Below are 16,750 nucleotides of genomic sequence, written 5' to 3'. Positions count from 1 at the left end.
ATCAGCCCAGCGGCGCCCATCCCCCACCGCCGCCTCGCTGCATTCCTCCCTGCAGTGGCGAGCGCAGTGCGCATGCGTGCCCGACACTGGCCGGTCGGGTTTGAAGAGGAGAGAGAGAGAGAAAGAAAAGCGACGGAGGAGAGGAAGGGGGGCGCTGTGGAGAGAGAGCAGCGGAGGGAGGAGCGGTGGAAGAGCCAGAAAGAAGGGAGGAAGGGGGAGAGAGAGAGAGAGAGGCAGCTCAGCCAGACGCTCTTTGTTCCGGCAGCGAGGGCACATCAGCGGCGCCAGCGGGATCCACACGGTCGGTAAGCGCCTCCGCTCCGCCCGGCCCCGCCGCGGACACCGGCCGAGTCCCAGCCGCTCTGGGGTCGGCGTCGCTGTTTTTCCCCGCGTTCAACCCGCTCTCCCCCCGCCGGTGTGTGTGTGTCTGCGCGGCCGGCCGGCGCAATGAATGAACCGGCCCCGAGCGGCGGCTGCACCGAGGGCTCCGGCCGGGGCTACGGGGGGCCGGCGGGGTCAGTGCGGCGCGAAACGGGCCGGATCGCCGTGAAAGCGCCGAGAAAAAGCGGCGAAATGTCGTTGCTGGTCTGAATTGCAGCATGGCCGGCCTCAGAAGCACAGGCTTTCTTTGTCTGCCTTTTTCCTCCCTCCCTCCCTCCCTCTCATTCACCGGTCGATCGCGATGTGTGGTGTTTATTAAAGTAGATGTCGTGATACGGGACGAGGGGCGAGCTGTGGCAGCGACACGGAGCCCTGCTGCTGTTGCGACCGCGCTGTTTTTGTCTTGTTTTTTATGGGGGGGTGATTGTATTAGGTCATGTGCACGTATTGCAATGCTAATATCGTATTGATGGCTCTACTGAGTTGTGATTATTGTAATAAAATGCAATCCCAGGCTGAAAGGCGTCAATGCATCGTTTGCACAGGGTTTGTCACAGGTGTGTTTTTATAAACGCGCTTCTGCATCAGCCAGTGTTGACAGGCGAGGCAGGCTGTGCAAACGGACATTTTAGTCAGGCTTGTTATCATAGACCATTGATGTTGTTCCCCCCCAAAAAAAAACTAAAAACACGAAAAATACACAAATATTACTGTTTTCCTATTGTGTAGAATTGAGCCAGTTTGATTTTGTTGGGGTTTGAAAATGGGATTGGAGGGTTGAATGATAAATATGGTTTAATTGGTATATATGTGGGGAGGCACTAAAATAATGACGTCGATTTTCTGGGTCCTGGAATATATTAGTGCTTTTTCTTAAACACAAAATACGTTTATAAAAGATAGTATTGTATTGCTTAATATTAATTTAAGCTTTAATGTATTTTTTCTTTTCTTTCTGACGTTTAAAAGAAAATGGCTGAAGACTACACAGCCAGTGTGTTATTAACATGGATCTCCTGTTCTTCATGCATTGAATTATGATTTCTGAAATTGTCCAGTTTTATTAGTCTCCCCTCTCCGCACTGTTTGTTTGTATTATTTCTGATGCTCGTTGGAAACTGATACAAGATGTATGGTGTTAGAGGTGGTATACTTCTGTGCATCTGTTTTGTTACTGCGGTTTGTTTATTTTTTAATAAACATGAATCTACTCATTGATAATTTCTTGGTCATCTGGCTAAATTGCAGGGGTTTGTTTGTCTGTCTCTAGATCAATCAATACAACTTCCCTTTTTTGTCAAATGTATTATCTGGTGCTGTTTTATAGATGGGCTCGGCTAAGGACAGTATGGCTGTTGTGTTGAAACCCTACAGATAATTATTTTCATTTTCGTGAGATATGTTCTACGTATAATTAAGCTTTTGTGCGACTGGTCTTTTTTAAGTAAGTTTGACTCTTCTGCAGTTTTTGAGGCATATCTTCATGGCAAGGATAACATTTCTCAGTGTGATGCTATCCTGGTGAGCAGAGTGAGGTGTAGCTCTATAATTTGCATGGGAGTTCTTCTGTGCATGCTGTGAAGTGGAAGATTTCAGATTATAAGTGTGTTAAAAAGCATAGACAGGGCACCCTTTTCCCCTGCTGTTTCGTCTGGTTTCTAACAAAATAGTCTTGAGCCTTTTGTTGCTTTTGCCGTGTGGGTTTATCAACACAACACAACACAACACAACCAGACCACACCAAACCAAGACAACACGGAGATGCATTACCGATTTCCCTCCATGGATGTGCACAGGGGAGGCAAGCATTAGCACTGTATAATGATACTTAAAGCAACAGGATGAAACAAAATATTTCACCCTGAATCTTTAATTGTCATTATATAGTACTAATTAACCCGGAATGCTACTTACTAGCGTGTAGCTTTGCGATCTCACCCCAGAAAGTTCTTTGACATGGGATACACATAAGACTATCTGAGAGAGCTGGGTCTGCCATGTTGATCTTCCCGAAGAGCCATTGAGCGGCCGCTTCCCCATGTGGCTTTAAATGTTGAAGGAAGAGTGTCTTGGAAATCCAGAATCCTCACAATCTTAGCAAGTCTTCGATCCACCTCCCAGATTGATCTTCTCAGAACCTGGATCCTGGTCCGTTTTAGCGTTTGCAGGGGGTTCCCAGCACCAGATGTAATTTTCATTGATCACTGAAGACTTGGGAATGAATGGTGACGGCACTACGTACAAACTAGTCTTCCACACGAGGAAGAGGATTCTGTTGCCGGTTTTCCTCCCCTCTTGATTTCCTAGCTTTTAGAGATCCAGCGAGTTTAGACGTCTTTTACGTAGGGGTTGGGTTAGTGATTTAAAATATACCTTGGCCACGGAGAGACACAAACTGGGGGAGTGCTGGTTACAAGAGTCCCCTCAACGAAGCAGAAAACCACGCCAACCTAAATGAATAGCCGACATGTTTCTTGCACGAATCCCTTGGTTCCTCCGTAGGCCCATCTTTTTGGTTCCTTCTCCGTCGTGGTAGTCTTTCCCAAGATCTTGGCAGTAAGGTTTTTATTTTGTGTCTATCGCTGAATCGAATCCTCTGCATCATGGTTAGTAGGGAGATTGATGGTCATTTCCCCCAAATCATGTCTGTTTAGGAAAAGAGCCGGCCGCGTATCCAGTATTTTATCTGTCTAGGTGTCGTCACTGTCGAGCGTTTAAAACCGCAACCCGTTGTCCGTTTCCGGAGGGGTACAAGAGGGGTCTCCTACAGATGATCTTTGGTGTCGGCTGGGAATCGGTGAAGCCCCTTGCGTAAGCCGGGCTGCGTCCGTCTGAGGATGTCTGCGCTCCTGGGAGGCAGTCTGGCCGCGTGGGCTGTGGCTCCGGGGGAGTCTGATTGTGTGTGACAGCTGTACACCGAGGCGGGACGGGACTTCTCCCTCTCCTTCCCGTTGCGTTGCTTTCATGTTTTCCACCCCCCCCGTACATCGCTTTTCTAACTGTCGGCAGTGCTGCTGAAATGCAAATTGCTCCTGTCTGTATACTAGTGTGGTAGTTATTTCACATGCTGTTAATGCTGTCTAGATTAAAATAAATTACCCCCCATAACCCTGTTGGTTTTTATTCATTTAAGTCATTTATTCATTATTTACTGAGTGCCAACCGCTAGATTTAAAGTATGGCAGTGTATCCAGGTCTTTTTTCTTGGTGTAGAAAATGGCTGATGGCTCCTCCCCTCCCTCTTTCCTCGATGTTTGAAAGCAGATCAGACAGATTTTGAAGAGCAGAGCAGAAGTGTAGTGAAAGAAAGCAGAACTTTAAACGACAATAGTGACCCCAACTTCACTGATTACTGTTGTGTTCTGCCATTGCCCCCCATCTCCCCAGCTGCCGCCTCCTCTCCCACCCTGGCTTTGGGCTCCACAGCGCTGGGGGAGTGGGATGGGTTTCGGATAAGGCTTGTGTCTGCAGGGAGCCATTGCTAACCCCTCTCTGCCTCTCTCCTGTAGGACGGTGCTTGCTAGCTCCCAACTAGCAAGATCAGCTGAAGATGTCGACCCCGGACCCCCCTATGGGAGGGACCCCCCGGCCGGGCCCCTCCCCGGGACCCGGGCCCTCTCCGGGAGCCATGCTGGGGCCCAGTCCAGGGCCCTCTCCCGGCTCCGCACATAGCATGATGGGGCCCAGCCCGGGACCCCCGTCTGCGGGGCACCCTCTGCCCCCGCAGGGACCCTCGGGGTATCCTCAGGAGAACATGCACCAAATGCACAAGGTGAGGACTGCCGAGCAGCGTTTCAGCCCCTGGTTTCTGTTGGAGGTTTGGTGTGAAAATCCCTTGAGTCTCCAGAGACCCTCGGATCTGAGGAAAGGGGTTTAGGAAGAATGAGAACTTACCAGTCCTGTATTAGAAATAAACTGTGTGGAGTAATAATGTGTCGACCCACAGAAAGATTTACTATGTTCCTCTGTTCTGACACAAAGGATGACTTCCCTGCTGTTTTTTGTGCCAACTGAGCCCTTAATTACATACTTGAGCTTTATATTGCGTTAGTTCAATTAAGCAATTAAGGTCTCGGTTGGAACACAAACCAGCAGCACGGGACGGGAGGTCAAGTCTCTCACTCGTGCCCTTTCCTCCCCGCAGCCAATGGACGCCATGCACGAGAAGGGCATGCCGGACGACCCTCGATACGGGCAGATGAAGGGGATGGGCATGAGACCGGGAGGCCACAGTGGCATGGGCCCCCCTCCGAGCCCCATGGATCAGCACTCGCAGGGTAGGCGCTAATTCGTCGTTGGTCCAGAGCTCCTGTGTCCGAGCGACGGTGTTGAGTAGCAGAGAAATATGAGAATTCTCACCCCCCGTACACCGCAGGGGCCCAGACTTAGGGAGCAAATTGATCTGGAAGCCGATTATCGAGCGAGTGGTGTGCGTCGCTGAGCACGTTGCCTGATCGAGTGTGGTGTTGTTTTCTATTCATGCTTGTGTTGCTGCTGGCTGCTCGTCTGTTCGCCGGGAGCAGCAGCTGCCTGTAGTTCCTGTTTTGACAAACAAAGTAGGGCAGGTGCTTGAAAACCACAAGCAGTGGAGAGAGACGGTGTGTGCCACTGTGTGTTCAGTACTGGCAGTTTGCATGAAGTTTGATGCAGAAATTGGTTGTCCCCTTATTTTTCTGCGTCCTGTGCGTCGATTTGATGTTGGTTGCCACCATATTTGGGCTTCGGTTTCCCCTCTTGGCTCCCAGTGTTTCTCCTAACTTGTGTGAACGCACCCACCACCCTAAAGCCCTCACCCATGAGTTTACATGCGCCTCTCCTCTCCACAGGTTACCCCTCTCCTCTGGGAGGCTCCGAACACGCGCCTAGCCCAGTCCCGGCAAACGGCCCTCCCTCGGGGCCCCTGATGCCCTCTGGCCCCGGGGGGGTGCCCCTGGACGGAGGGGACCCCCAGGTGCTGGGCCAGCAAAACCGCGGCGGCCCGACCCCCTTCAACCAGAACCAGCTGCACCAGCTCCGGGCGCAGATCATGGCCTATAAGATGCTGGCGCGCGGGCAGCCCCTGCCGGACCACCTGCAGATGGCGGTGCAGGGCAAGCGACCCATGCCCGGCATGCAGCAGCAGATGCCAAGCCTACCTCCCCCCTCGGGACCCGGGGCGGGCCCGGGTTCGGGTCCTGGCCCCGCCCCCTCCAACTACAACAGACCTCATGGTAAGTTTCTGTGGGCAGCACAGTCAGCCCCTCTTAATGGATCTGTCGGCTTGTTTGGGTGTTGATCCAATATAATGTTACTCTTTGCGTCCTCTGTCCTCTTGGTTGCTGAATACTGACGTCTGTTTATTGGATAGACTAACAGGAAGTGATGTCGTCACTTCCTACTACGTCTATATATCTGACTACTATTCGTAAATTGATGGATTTTTGGGCAGGAACATTTTAAAAACTCATCCCCTCTTTGCAGCAGGCATGGTAGGACCCAACATGCCTCCCCCTGGACCCTCAGGTGTCCCTCCAGGTATGCAGGGACAGCCCCCCAATGGACCCCCGAAGACCTGGCCTGAAGGTGAGGCACCCTGGCCCTTACAGGGGTCACTTAGCACCCGAGAACCAAACCATCGTCCCTCGACCCCAGCGCCGCCCGCCGCCCCCCTCAGCCTGTCCCTCTGCCGTTTCAGGGCCCATGGTGAACGCAGCTGCCCCCTCCAGTGCCCCCCAGAAGCTCATCCCTCCACAGCCCACCGGCCGGCCCTCCCCGGCCCCGCCGTCCGTGCCCCCCGCGGCCTCACCCGTCATGCCGCCCCAGACCCAGTCGCCCGGCCAGCCCGCCCAGCCGGCGCCCATGGTCCAGCTGCACCAGAAGCAGAACCGCATCACGCCCATCCAGAAGCCACGCGGCCTGGACCCCGTGGAAATCCTGCAGGAGCGCGAGTACAGGTAGGGGGCGCTGTGTTTCACATAATTTCTTAATTAAATGGTATATTGCTTTCTTAGTTCAATTAAGCAATTAGGACCTCATTTGCAGTTAATTTATATATTTTCCATCCTTCTGACTAGGCTACAGGCCCGGATCGCCCATCGCATCCAGGAACTCGAGAACCTCCCAGGGTCTCTGGCCGGAGACCTGCGGACCAAAGCCAACATCGAACTGAAAGCACTGAGACTGCTTAACTTCCAGAGACAGGTACGGCACGGCAGTGGCCCTTCCTGCTCCGAAAGAGCCGAGGACATTTTTGTGTGTGTTTGTATTGATGTGGGTTCTCTCTCTCTCCCGTGGCCCCGCAGCTGCGCCAGGAGGTGGTGGTGTGCATGCGCCGGGACACGGCCCTGGAGACGGCGCTGAATGCCAAGGCCTACAAGCGCAGCAAGCGGCAGTCCCTGCGCGAGGCCCGCATCACCGAGAAGCTGGAGAAGCAGCAGAAGATCGAGCAGGAGCGCAAGCGCCGGCAGAAGCACCAGGAGTACCTGAACAGTATCCTGCAGCACGCCAAGGACTTCAAGGAGTACCACCGCTCCATCACCGCCAAGATCCAGAAGCTCACCAAGGCCGTGGCCACCTACCATGCCAACACCGAGCGCGAGCAGAAGAAGGAGAACGAGCGCATTGAGAAGGAGAGGATGAGGAGGCTGATGGTGAGGACGGGGGCCGCGGTTCCAAAACCGGTCCGGTGCCGGTGGTGTGCGGAAAATACCTTTAGTGTTAAGCGTGGAGTGGCGGAAGCTCCAGTCATCTCTGTGTACAAACGTTTACGTGTGCCTTCCTCTGCAGGCCGAGGATGAGGAGGGCTACAGGAAGCTGATCGACCAGAAGAAGGACAAGCGCCTGGCCTACCTCCTGCAGCAGACGGACGAGTACGTCGCCAACCTGACCGAGCTGGTCCGGGCCCACAAGGCCGCCCAGGCCCTCAAGGAGAAGAAGAAGAAGAAGAAAAAGAAGGTAATGTTGACATGGGGGACGGAGATGCTTCCGACTCTTTCCTGATGATTGTGTGACAGGCTGGTCTCCTATCGGTCCAGATCAGGCTTCTCTAGGGTCTGGGTTTCCTTGGCTTCATCGACAGGGTGTGGGTTGGTGGGCTCTGGTCCGGTTCTGAAACGTTTCAAAGTGGAGCTAATCTCTGCGCTCTAGATTCGTGTTGATTGATTCAGTGGCGGTTGGATAAGCAGGGGTTTAGTTGTGCCTCCGATACGATCATGTACTTGTCGTTTGCCCTAGAAGCTGGAGAACCCAGAAGGCCAGACTCCTGCCCTCGGTCCCGACGGAGAGGTGAGTGTCATGGGAATAGTCACAAACCCCCCCCCCAGACGGGGAGAGACAGACCGACACACACACAAAGAACCCGAATGCTGAAGTGTCCTCCTCTCTCGCCAGCCCCTGGACGAGACCAGCCAGATGAGCGACCTGCCGGTGAAGGTCATCCACGTGGACAGCGGCAAGATCCTGACCGGAGTGGACGCCCCCAAGGCGGGGCAGCTGGACGCCTGGCTGGAGATGAACCCAGGGTGGGTGCCCCCGTTCATTTGTCTCCCCCTCGGCTCCCTCCCCGGAGCCCCTGATAGAAAATGTCTCTGAGTCCGCGGGTGTGCGTGCCTCTTCTCTGACCGTGCCTCCGTCTTTCCCGCAGCTATGAAGTGGCCCCCCGGTCCGACAGCGAGGACAGCGGCTCGGAGGAGGAGGAGGTATGCGAGTCATTCCTTATTGGCTCTGTAAGGCAAAACCCTTTTTCTTAATTTTTTATTGTTTTTGTTATCGTCGCCGTCGTTATCTCCCGCCTGTGCTCTACCAGGGACGGCTCTTTGAGATTGCTCGTTTTCAAGGACAAACCTGGAAGGTCAACAGCAAAGTGTTAATTGGGCTTGTTGTAAAGGCCCGTTCAGTTTAACCACAGGATGGATTGTGTGTGAATTATCTCCTCGCACAATTAAGTCTTCAGTGTGGATGTCCATGATAAATTGTGTATGAATGTAGACTTCAGTTTGCTTTACTTTAAGTGTGAACCAGATCCGTTCCTGCTAAACTGAACTGTATCTGCTGCTTCTATGTGTATCTGTAGTTTGTTGACGTGGTTTTAATTCTCCCATCGCAGCCATGTCTACAGATTATGGACGATGGCCACTGCCCCCTCTTAACATCTGCTTTTTAGAAATAAACTTGGTTTTGTTCACATACATTTGCTCGCCACTGACTGCAGGTCTTTGGTGTGTGTGTGTGTGTATGTATGTGTGTGTGTGTGTGTGTGTTTAATTCAGAGCTGGATACTAGAACTGTGTGTGTTGACAAGGCGTTTCGGTGTGTCTTGTCGCGTTTTTTTTGCGCTACCGTCTCTAAATCTGATCTCCCTCTCTCCCTCTCCGCTAGGAGGACGAGGAGGAGCAGCCGACCCCCCAGCCCGCCCAGCCGCCCCCTGTGGAGGAGAAGAAGAAGATCCCCGACCCGGACAGTGAGGACGTGTCGGAGGTGGACGCCAGGCACATCATTGAGTAAGCGGCGCGTTCTCCGGATCTCGTGCCTGTAGTCCGGAGGGGGTGGACTCGGGTCGCGCTGGATTTTATCGAGCGTCGGTGGGGGGGGGGAGGGGGGAGCAACTCTCAGGTGGGGGGGACGGGCGGGCCACGGGTGTGGGACGCCTCCTCAAACCTTCCTCTCTCTCCGCAGGCACGCCAAGCAGGATGTGGATGACGAGTACGGGGCGGCCAGCTTCGCCCGGGGGCTGCAGTCCTACTATGCCGTGGCCCACGCCGTCACCGAGAGGGTGGACAAGCAGTCGTCGCTGCTGGTCAACGGGCAGCTCAAGCAGTACCAGGTAACGGGCCGGACCTGGGTGCAAGTGTGAGCGCCACTGGGAGGATCTTGACTAGGGAGAAGCCTGGGAACCGACGTGTGGGTCAGTCCCCCCCGGCTTGACTCGTTGTCTCCTCCCTGTAGATCAAGGGCCTGGAGTGGCTGGTCTCGCTGTACAACAACAACCTGAACGGCATCCTGGCCGACGAGATGGGCCTGGGCAAGACCATCCAGACCATCGCCCTGATCACGTACCTCATGGAGTACAAGCGCATCAACGGGCCCTTCCTCATCATCGTCCCCCTCTCGTGAGTGTCATCTCGCTATCACTTCGTTTTTTTAACGGACGTACAAATGTTTTGAGTGTCTCTGTGTGCGTTTTGACCCGTTTAGGTTGAGTCCAGTTCAGAGGTTTCTCTTTGTAGTCAAAAGGTCTTTAATTGCCGCCGGTTCTTTGGTCGCTCGCAGTGTTGACCCCTCTCTACCCCCTGCAGGACTCTATCCAACTGGGTGTACGAGTTTGACAAGTGGGCTCCCTCCGTGGTGAAGGTTTCCTACAAGGTGAGGAACACCGACGCCCAACATACTTCTCAGTTTCCTTTAAAAACATCTCCCTCCACCCCACGCCCTCATAAAGACCTTCTCTGCAGCCCAAATCGGAGCTATAGTTGATCAAAAGTCTCGTTAGATCCCTCACGCTAGTAGAGATGTTCCTCATCTGCCCTGTGTCTGTGTCCCCCGTCCCGCAGGGTTCCCCGGCAGCCCGGCGCGCCTTCGTCCCCCAGCTCCGCAGTGGCAAGTTCAATGTCCTGCTGACCACCTATGAGTACATCATCAAGGACAAGCAGGTCCTGGCCAAGGTACGTCTGTCTCGGCGAGCAGTGGAGCGTTTTGACCTGGCTTTGTGGGTGCAACCTTTACCCCGGCTCTCTTAAAACCCCACATCCCTCGACAGATCCGCTGGAAGTACATGATCGTGGATGAGGGCCACCGCATGAAGAACCACCACTGCAAGCTCACACAGGTGCTCAACACACACTACCTGGCCCCCCGGCGCCTGCTGCTCACCGGCACCCCGCTGCAGAACAAGCTGCCCGAGCTGTGGGCGCTGCTCAACTTCCTGCTGCCCACCATCTTCAAGAGCTGCAGCACCTTCGAGCAGTGGTTCAACGCCCCCTTCGCCATGACTGGGGAGAAGGTGAGCGTCCAGCCCGGGCCCGCCGGACTCGCGGAAACCATTTTTGAGAGTTGCACGCCCAAACCAGTCAATGGACGCTTTAGACCACGCTGCAGGGCTGACCTTTGACCTGGGACTCCCCATTTTCCTCCCAGGTGGACCTGAACGAGGAGGAGACCATCCTGATCATCCGGCGCCTCCACAAGGTGCTCCGGCCCTTCCTGCTCCGGAGGCTGAAGAAGGAGGTCGAGGCGCAGCTGCCCGAGAAGGTGAGAACTTTCAGTTCTATGTAGATGTGAAAGAATGTCTGGCACGGTTCTAGAATTAAGGTACGGAACAGGATTGTCCCTTTTGTGGTCTAACTGCCGTGTGTGTTGCGTTTTGCGTTGTTGCAGGTGGAGTACGTCATTAAGTGCGACATGTCGGCCTTGCAGAGGGTGCTGTACCGACACATGCAGGCCAAGGGCGTGCTGCTCACTGACGGGTCCGAGAAGGACAAGAAAGTGAGTTGGGGGCGGCTGTGAGCAGTGGTGTGCAAAATGCGTCTCGTGACACCATTCCTCCGCACACAATGCTTCGGTTTTCTGAGCCGGGAGGGTGTGTGCGCATATCTGATGTTTTTTTCCCCGTCCGCAGGGTAAAGGTGGGACGAAGACGCTGATGAACACCATCATGCAGCTGAGGAAGATCTGCAACCACCCGTACATGTTCCAGCACATCGAGGTAATGGGCCGGACAGCAGAACGGGTCTGTGTGACTGGGGGGTGGGGGGGGTCCGTCTCTGTTGCGTCTGAATGATTGATTGTGTTCTTGAACTTTCAGGAGTCCTTCTCGGAGCATCTGGGGTTCACAGGAGGGATCGTGCAGGGGTAAGTGTGTCTCGTAAGTGGTCCTGTCTGGGACTTGCCTTGCAGTCCAGAACTCCTGCTTTCTCTAGAAAATAATCTGACCTTTTAGAGACGGTCTCCTGAGCTGAACCATCTTTCGTTTCCTGTCTGACGACGGGGTGCGTTCATGTCCGTAATTAACCGGATCAGTTAAGGGTCTCAACTAGGAGGAAACCCAGGAGATCGTTGATGTTCTCCAGAAGCCGAGTCTGACACCCCTGCTCTGTAACCTCCCCACTGTCTCTGTGCCAGACCGGACCTCTACCGGGCCTCGGGTAAGTTCGAGCTGCTGGACCGCATCCTGCCCAAGCTGCGCGCGACCAATCACAAGGTGCTGCTGTTCTGTCAGATGACCTCCCTCATGACGATCATGGAGGACTACTTCGCCTACCGCAACTTCAAATACCTCAGGCTGGATGGTGAGAGAGAGTGCGAGCGTGTGGGGGGGATGAGTGCGAGTGAATGTGAGAGTGGGAGGGAGGGAGAGTGAGTGGGGAGCTGGGGGAGATGTCTGTGCAGTGCTAACCCCGGCTCGTTCCGCAGGCACCACGAAGGCCGAGGACCGTGGGATGCTGCTGAAGGCCTTCAACGACCCCAGCTCCACCTACTTCGTGTTCCTGCTGAGCACGCGCGCGGGGGGGCTAGGGCTCAACCTGCAGTCGGCCGACACGGTGATCATTTTCGACAGCGACTGGAATCCCCACCAGGTAACGCCGGGGGGGGCGGCCCAGCTTCGGCATGGGTCGCTCCCTAGGGTCCCGTCCCGACCTTCCTCCGTCCGAACCGGGTTCTGGCCGTGTTTTGCCATCCTGACGGTCCGGTTCTTATCTCACGGGTCCCGATCGCCCAGCCTTTCAAGGGATCCGGTGATTGGATGATTTACCGAGACCTTAAACTAGCAGGACCCCGAGAACCAGCCCGGGCCTCCTGGTCCGATAGAGGTCGATGACGGTAATCGCGAGAGAAACACGTGTGACTCGGATGATCTGACCCCAGCAGCCTCACTACAAACTTTTCTACTTCTCTCCTCCCTCCCTCCCCAGGACCTGCAGGCCCAGGACCGCGCGCACCGCATCGGCCAGCAGAACGAGGTGCGCGTCCTGCGGCTGTGCACGGTCAACAGCGTGGAGGAGAAGATCCTGGCCGCGGCCAAGTACAAGCTCAATGTGGACCAGAAGGTCATCCAGGCCGGCATGTTCGATCAGAAATCCAGCAGCCACGAGCGCCGCGCCTTCCTGCAGGCAATCCTGGAGCACGAGGAACAGGACGAGGTCGGGGGTCAAGGGGTGTGGCGCAGTGGGGGGGTGTGGGTGGGTGTGATCTCACTTCAACATCCATACCCACGCCTCCCCCCATTCTCTCGTGCTGTTGTCCCTTTTTTTGTTTTGATCTTCCTTCCTTCCCTCCCTCCCCCTCTCTCTCCTGATGAATTTAGCTCTTATGTATTTTTTATATATATAGAATATCTCAGGAATCCCCTTTAGCATCTAGTTTTGTTTTATTGTCATGTTCTAATGTTGTATTTAAATTTCCCCCTTGAATATTCTAGAATGTTTCTATAAATTCTATTGTTCTAATTCTAAAAGCTCTCGCTTCTAGAGACGATTTTTTTTAGTTTTTGATGATTTTTCAGTTAAAATCTCAGTATTGGTGCATGCAGATTCGTAGATTTTGTAGCCTTTAAGAAACTACAACTGTAGCTCCAGTCGTTGCCGCATGCTTCACAGAACTGAAACGGCCGCAGGTTCACGGCTCGATCCGGTCAAGTGTCTCTGCTCACGGATTATTGTTTTTTATAGGACGCTAGAGAACCCCCCCCTCGGTCTTCTTCCAGTAGAGAAGACAGACTGCCGAATTTCTGATGCCATATCTGGTGCCAGTTGTGCATTTGCCCTTTCATAACATGCCTTCTTCCCACCCCCACCCCGCGCCCCGTTCTCCCCCCATCTAGGAAGAGGACGAGGTGCCCGATGACGAAACGGTCAACCAGATGATCGCCAGGAGCGAGGAGGAGTTCGACCACTTCATGGTGAGTGCATCACCGAACTACATCTCAAAGAATCCTGCCGCCCTTTTACGCCCCAAACGACCGGCGAGCCCGTCCTGATCGTCCCCTCTTTCTGGTTCGTAGCGAATGGACCTGGACCGGCGCCGCGAGGAGGCCCGCAACCCCAAGCGCAAGCCCCGGCTGATGGAGGAGGACGAGCTGCCCACCTGGATCATGAAGGACGACGCCGAGGTGGAGCGGCTCACCTGCGAGGAGGAGGAGGAGAAGATGTTTGGTCGCGGCTCGCGCCAGCGCAAGGAGGTGGACTACAGCGACTCGCTGACCGAGAAGCAGTGGCTCAAGGTAGCTGGAGGAAGAGAGGCCCGGGTTGGGGGGTTATTGTGGTCCATTATGTGTCTCGGACCTAAAAGCGGCAGTTGAGGGCTTGGTTTACCAGTTGGCCTGGCATGGGGGTTTTATGAGTTCTAGTCAAGACACTGAAGGGTTCTCCACCTATAAGTCATCGAAACGAGTCTTAACGGGTCTCGTCTCCGTCCCCCTGACCCCGCAGGCCATCGAGGAGGGCACGCTGGAAGAGATCGAGGAGGAGGTGCGCCAGAAGAAGACGACCCGCAAGCGCAAGCGTGACCGTGATGTGGACATGCCGGCGCCTGCCACGCCCACCACCAGCACGCGCAGCCGTGAGAAGGACGAGGACAGCAAGAAGCAGAAGAAGCGTGGCCGCCCCCCCGCCGAGAAGCTGTCGCCTAACCCGCCCAACCTCACTAAGAAGATGAAGAAGATCGTGGATGCCGTGATCAAGTACAAGGACAGGTGAGGCGCCGGTTCCCTCTCACGGGGACGGGGTGGGTTCTCGGTGTTTGGGCGGTGCGGTTCTGATGGCGGGTGGTCTTTGCTCTCCCACAGCAGCAATGGCAGACAGCTGAGCGAGGTCTTCATCCAGCTGCCGTCCCGCAAGGAGCTGCCCGAGTACTACGAGCTCATCCGCAAGCCAGTGGACTTCAAGAAGATCAAGGTAGGCCCTCCCCGTGTGCCGGGCCACTCTCAGCAGACCTCGGCGGCCTGCGGCTCTCCCGTCTCGCCGCCTCCGTGTCGTTCGGGCTCCTCTGACCCCCATGCCTGTCCCTCCCCAGGAGAGGATCCGCAACCACAAGTACCGCAGCCTGAACGACCTAGAGAAGGACGTGATGCTACTGTGCCAGAACGCCCAGACCTTCAACCTGGAGGGATCGCTGGTGAGGCGAGGCCTGGGGGTTCACACCTGTGCCGCACCCCTGTCTCCTGAGGCTTTTGACTCTTGGCGTGACTTGGGCTTTACCCCCATGTGTCTCCGCTCTTTCTCTGTCCCTCACTTGTTGCCGCTCTAATTTCTGCTTCCTCTTCTGTTCTTCTCCCTGCCATCGTTCTTCCTTTGCCAATCCTTTCCCTCCCATTGCATGCTGGGTATTTTCTCCACATTTTAGAAATATGGAAGTGTGTGGCAGAGCTGCCAATCTCTAAACCCACGCCCTGGGGTAGTGTTTCAAAGCGCTGTTCAATACCCACAGAAGCACATATTCCGTCTCCTAACCAGCACTTCCTGCAGGGAGAGGACCGTCGTGAAGACGAGTACGAACCGTTTTTACAGATGCAAGTCGTCTTGACGGTCCTCTCCCTCCATCTTTGATTAGCAAAGTGGGTTTCAAAGAGAAGCGAGACCCCCTTCGGAGGCGGTCCAGAAGGCAGGAGGACCCCCGCGTCCATGTGTCGGGGTGCGGAGGAGTTAATGTGTGTCTGTGTTTGGTGTCCCCTCCCCTCCCCCCCCCGGCCCCTCTCTCCCCCGTCCTGTCCGGGCCTGCGGGACGAACAGATATACGAGGACTCCATCGTGCTCCAGTCGGTGTTCACAAGCGTGCGGCAGAAGATCGAGAAGGAGGAGGACAGCGAGGGTGACGAGAGCGAGGAGGAGGAAGAGGAGGTGGACGAGGGCTCCGAGTCGGAGTGTAAGGAGAACATAATGTTTCCAAACGAGGAGGCCATTCGCCCCATCGTGCTCGTTTGGTGTCCATTAATAACTAAGTGATCAAGGATCCTATCCAGTCTGTTTTCGAATGTTCCCAAATTGTCTCTTCAGCCACATCGCTGGGGAGTTTGTTCAGATTGTGACGCCTCTCTGTGTGAAGAAGTGTCTCCTGTTTTCTGTCTTGAAGCCCATCTAGACGTGTGTTGATGGTTTGTGAGGTCTTGTGCGGGGCGATGTGGTGATCGTGTGTGTGTCCGTCCCCCGCAGCACGCTCCGTGAAGGTGAAGATCAAGCTGGGCCGCAAGGAGAAGAGCCAGGAGCGCGGCAAGGGCCGGCGCCGGTTGGGCCGCGGTTCCAGAGCCAAGCCGGTGGTCAGCGACGACGACAGCGAGGAGGAGCAGGAGGAGGTGAGGGTGCCGGAACGGTCGCACGGGTAGACGCAGACCCGAGTTGGTCCCTGTTGTCGTTGTCTGTGTTGGTCGAGAACTCGCAATCTGTACTGTTTGTGCTGATTTAAATAACCTATACAGCTCCTGGAAACTATTAGTGTCCCCCAGGAAGGAGTGAATACAAGCGGGCATCCTCCTGTCCGTCTCTTACGCGTCTCTCCTTCCCGCCCCCATCCAGGACCGCTCGGCCACCGGCAGCGAGGAGGACTGAGGCCCGGAGGACCGTTCCACTGCCATCTGTCCCGAGAACGCACACCTATATTTTATTGAGAGCGACGGCGAGGGGTAGAATTCCTAGATGAGCAGATTTTTAGTGAAAAATGTATTAAAGTCATAAAAATAATAAAAAAAATAAAATAATAATAAACCCACTTCCATATTTATACAAGGCCGGTATGAAATGTAGGACTGTTTTAATGTCTTGCCCTCTGTTTCGTTTCTTTCCTGCAGTGGGTAACGAACTTCCAGCTCAACGGCGAACCGTGGGAACAGTTTAGTTACGTTCGTTTTCTTTCCCATCGTCTTTTTTTACCTTTTTGTTTTGTGTTCGTCGGTCGGTCTGTATTTCCACGCAGGACTGTATTCCAGGTACAGCGCCAGGAGTCTGTGTAACTCAGTACGTGAATGCATGTGCGTGTGTGGGTGGGTGGGGGTGTGTGTGTGTGTGTCTGTAGAAACGCACTCCGGAGTACTGTGCTGTGTTTTTAATTAAAAAGCAGGTCAAGGGGTCATCCCCACCCTGCGGCGGTGGGGCCCTTCTGTACGTGTCAGTGTCACTGGATCTCAAAACTACAATAAAGAAATCTTACCAACGTCTGCGGCTCGGCTCGTGTTTTGCGTTAACGGCCCTCGCTGGGGAGCGGAGCGGTCTGGAGCGGCGGGAGAGGGGTGGTGTTCAAATTGACACTCAGCGTCTGCAAGAGTGACTGTGAGCCGCCGTTCACAGCTCCTGTGTGTTTCCTTGTGTTCCGCTTGAGTGAGACGTGTAGGAGAACGTGTCACTCCTGATTAGAATAATCTCACTGGCTCCTGATGGCTGGTTTAAATGTTATATTATTGATTTTTATT

The 16,750-nt window shown here is 54.5% G+C and overlaps 1 protein-coding gene across 12 annotated transcripts; it reads left to right on the top strand.

Moving 5' to 3' along the window:
• Positions 1-133: 133 nt before the first annotated feature.
• Positions 134-16,494, top strand: LOC136752526 (SWI/SNF related BAF chromatin remodeling complex subunit ATPase 4a). 12 transcript variants are annotated; one of them, XM_066707923.1, is made up of 33 exons: positions 134-305; positions 3,891-4,153; positions 4,526-4,658; positions 5,208-5,591; positions 5,845-5,943; positions 6,056-6,314; positions 6,435-6,561; positions 6,663-7,010; positions 7,147-7,314; positions 7,594-7,644; positions 7,750-7,880; positions 8,003-8,057; positions 8,737-8,858; positions 9,034-9,181; positions 9,304-9,467; positions 9,654-9,720; positions 9,909-10,019; positions 10,115-10,357; positions 10,492-10,605; positions 10,732-10,839; positions 10,973-11,059; positions 11,159-11,205; positions 11,476-11,642; positions 11,767-11,930; positions 12,267-12,533; positions 13,175-13,252; positions 13,355-13,573; positions 13,782-14,044; positions 14,138-14,246; positions 14,365-14,467; positions 15,073-15,213; positions 15,501-15,640; positions 15,861-16,494. In XM_066707923.1, the coding sequence occupies exons 2-33, from the start codon at positions 3,932-3,934 to the stop codon at positions 15,891-15,893; spliced, it is 4,872 nt and encodes a 1,623-aa protein (XP_066564020.1). In that variant the 5' UTR covers positions 134-305; positions 3,891-3,931; the 3' UTR covers positions 15,894-16,494. The 12 variants fall into 12 exon arrangements, with proteins under 12 accessions (XP_066564020.1, XP_066564018.1, XP_066564021.1 ...); XM_066707921.1 differs by having other exon boundaries at positions 8,003-8,084; XM_066707924.1 differs by having other exon boundaries at positions 5,842-5,943; positions 12,267-12,494.
• Positions 16,495-16,750: the final 256 nt, after the last annotated feature.

The sequence above is a fragment of the Amia ocellicauda genome, chromosome 7 (genome assembly GCF_036373705.1).
Source record: "Amia ocellicauda isolate fAmiCal2 chromosome 7, fAmiCal2.hap1, whole genome shotgun sequence".
Classification (NCBI taxonomy): domain Eukaryota; kingdom Metazoa; phylum Chordata; class Actinopteri; order Amiiformes; family Amiidae; genus Amia; species Amia ocellicauda.
The sequence above is the reverse complement of the archived record's forward strand: the minus strand, read 5'-3'. Positions and strand labels throughout refer to the sequence as shown.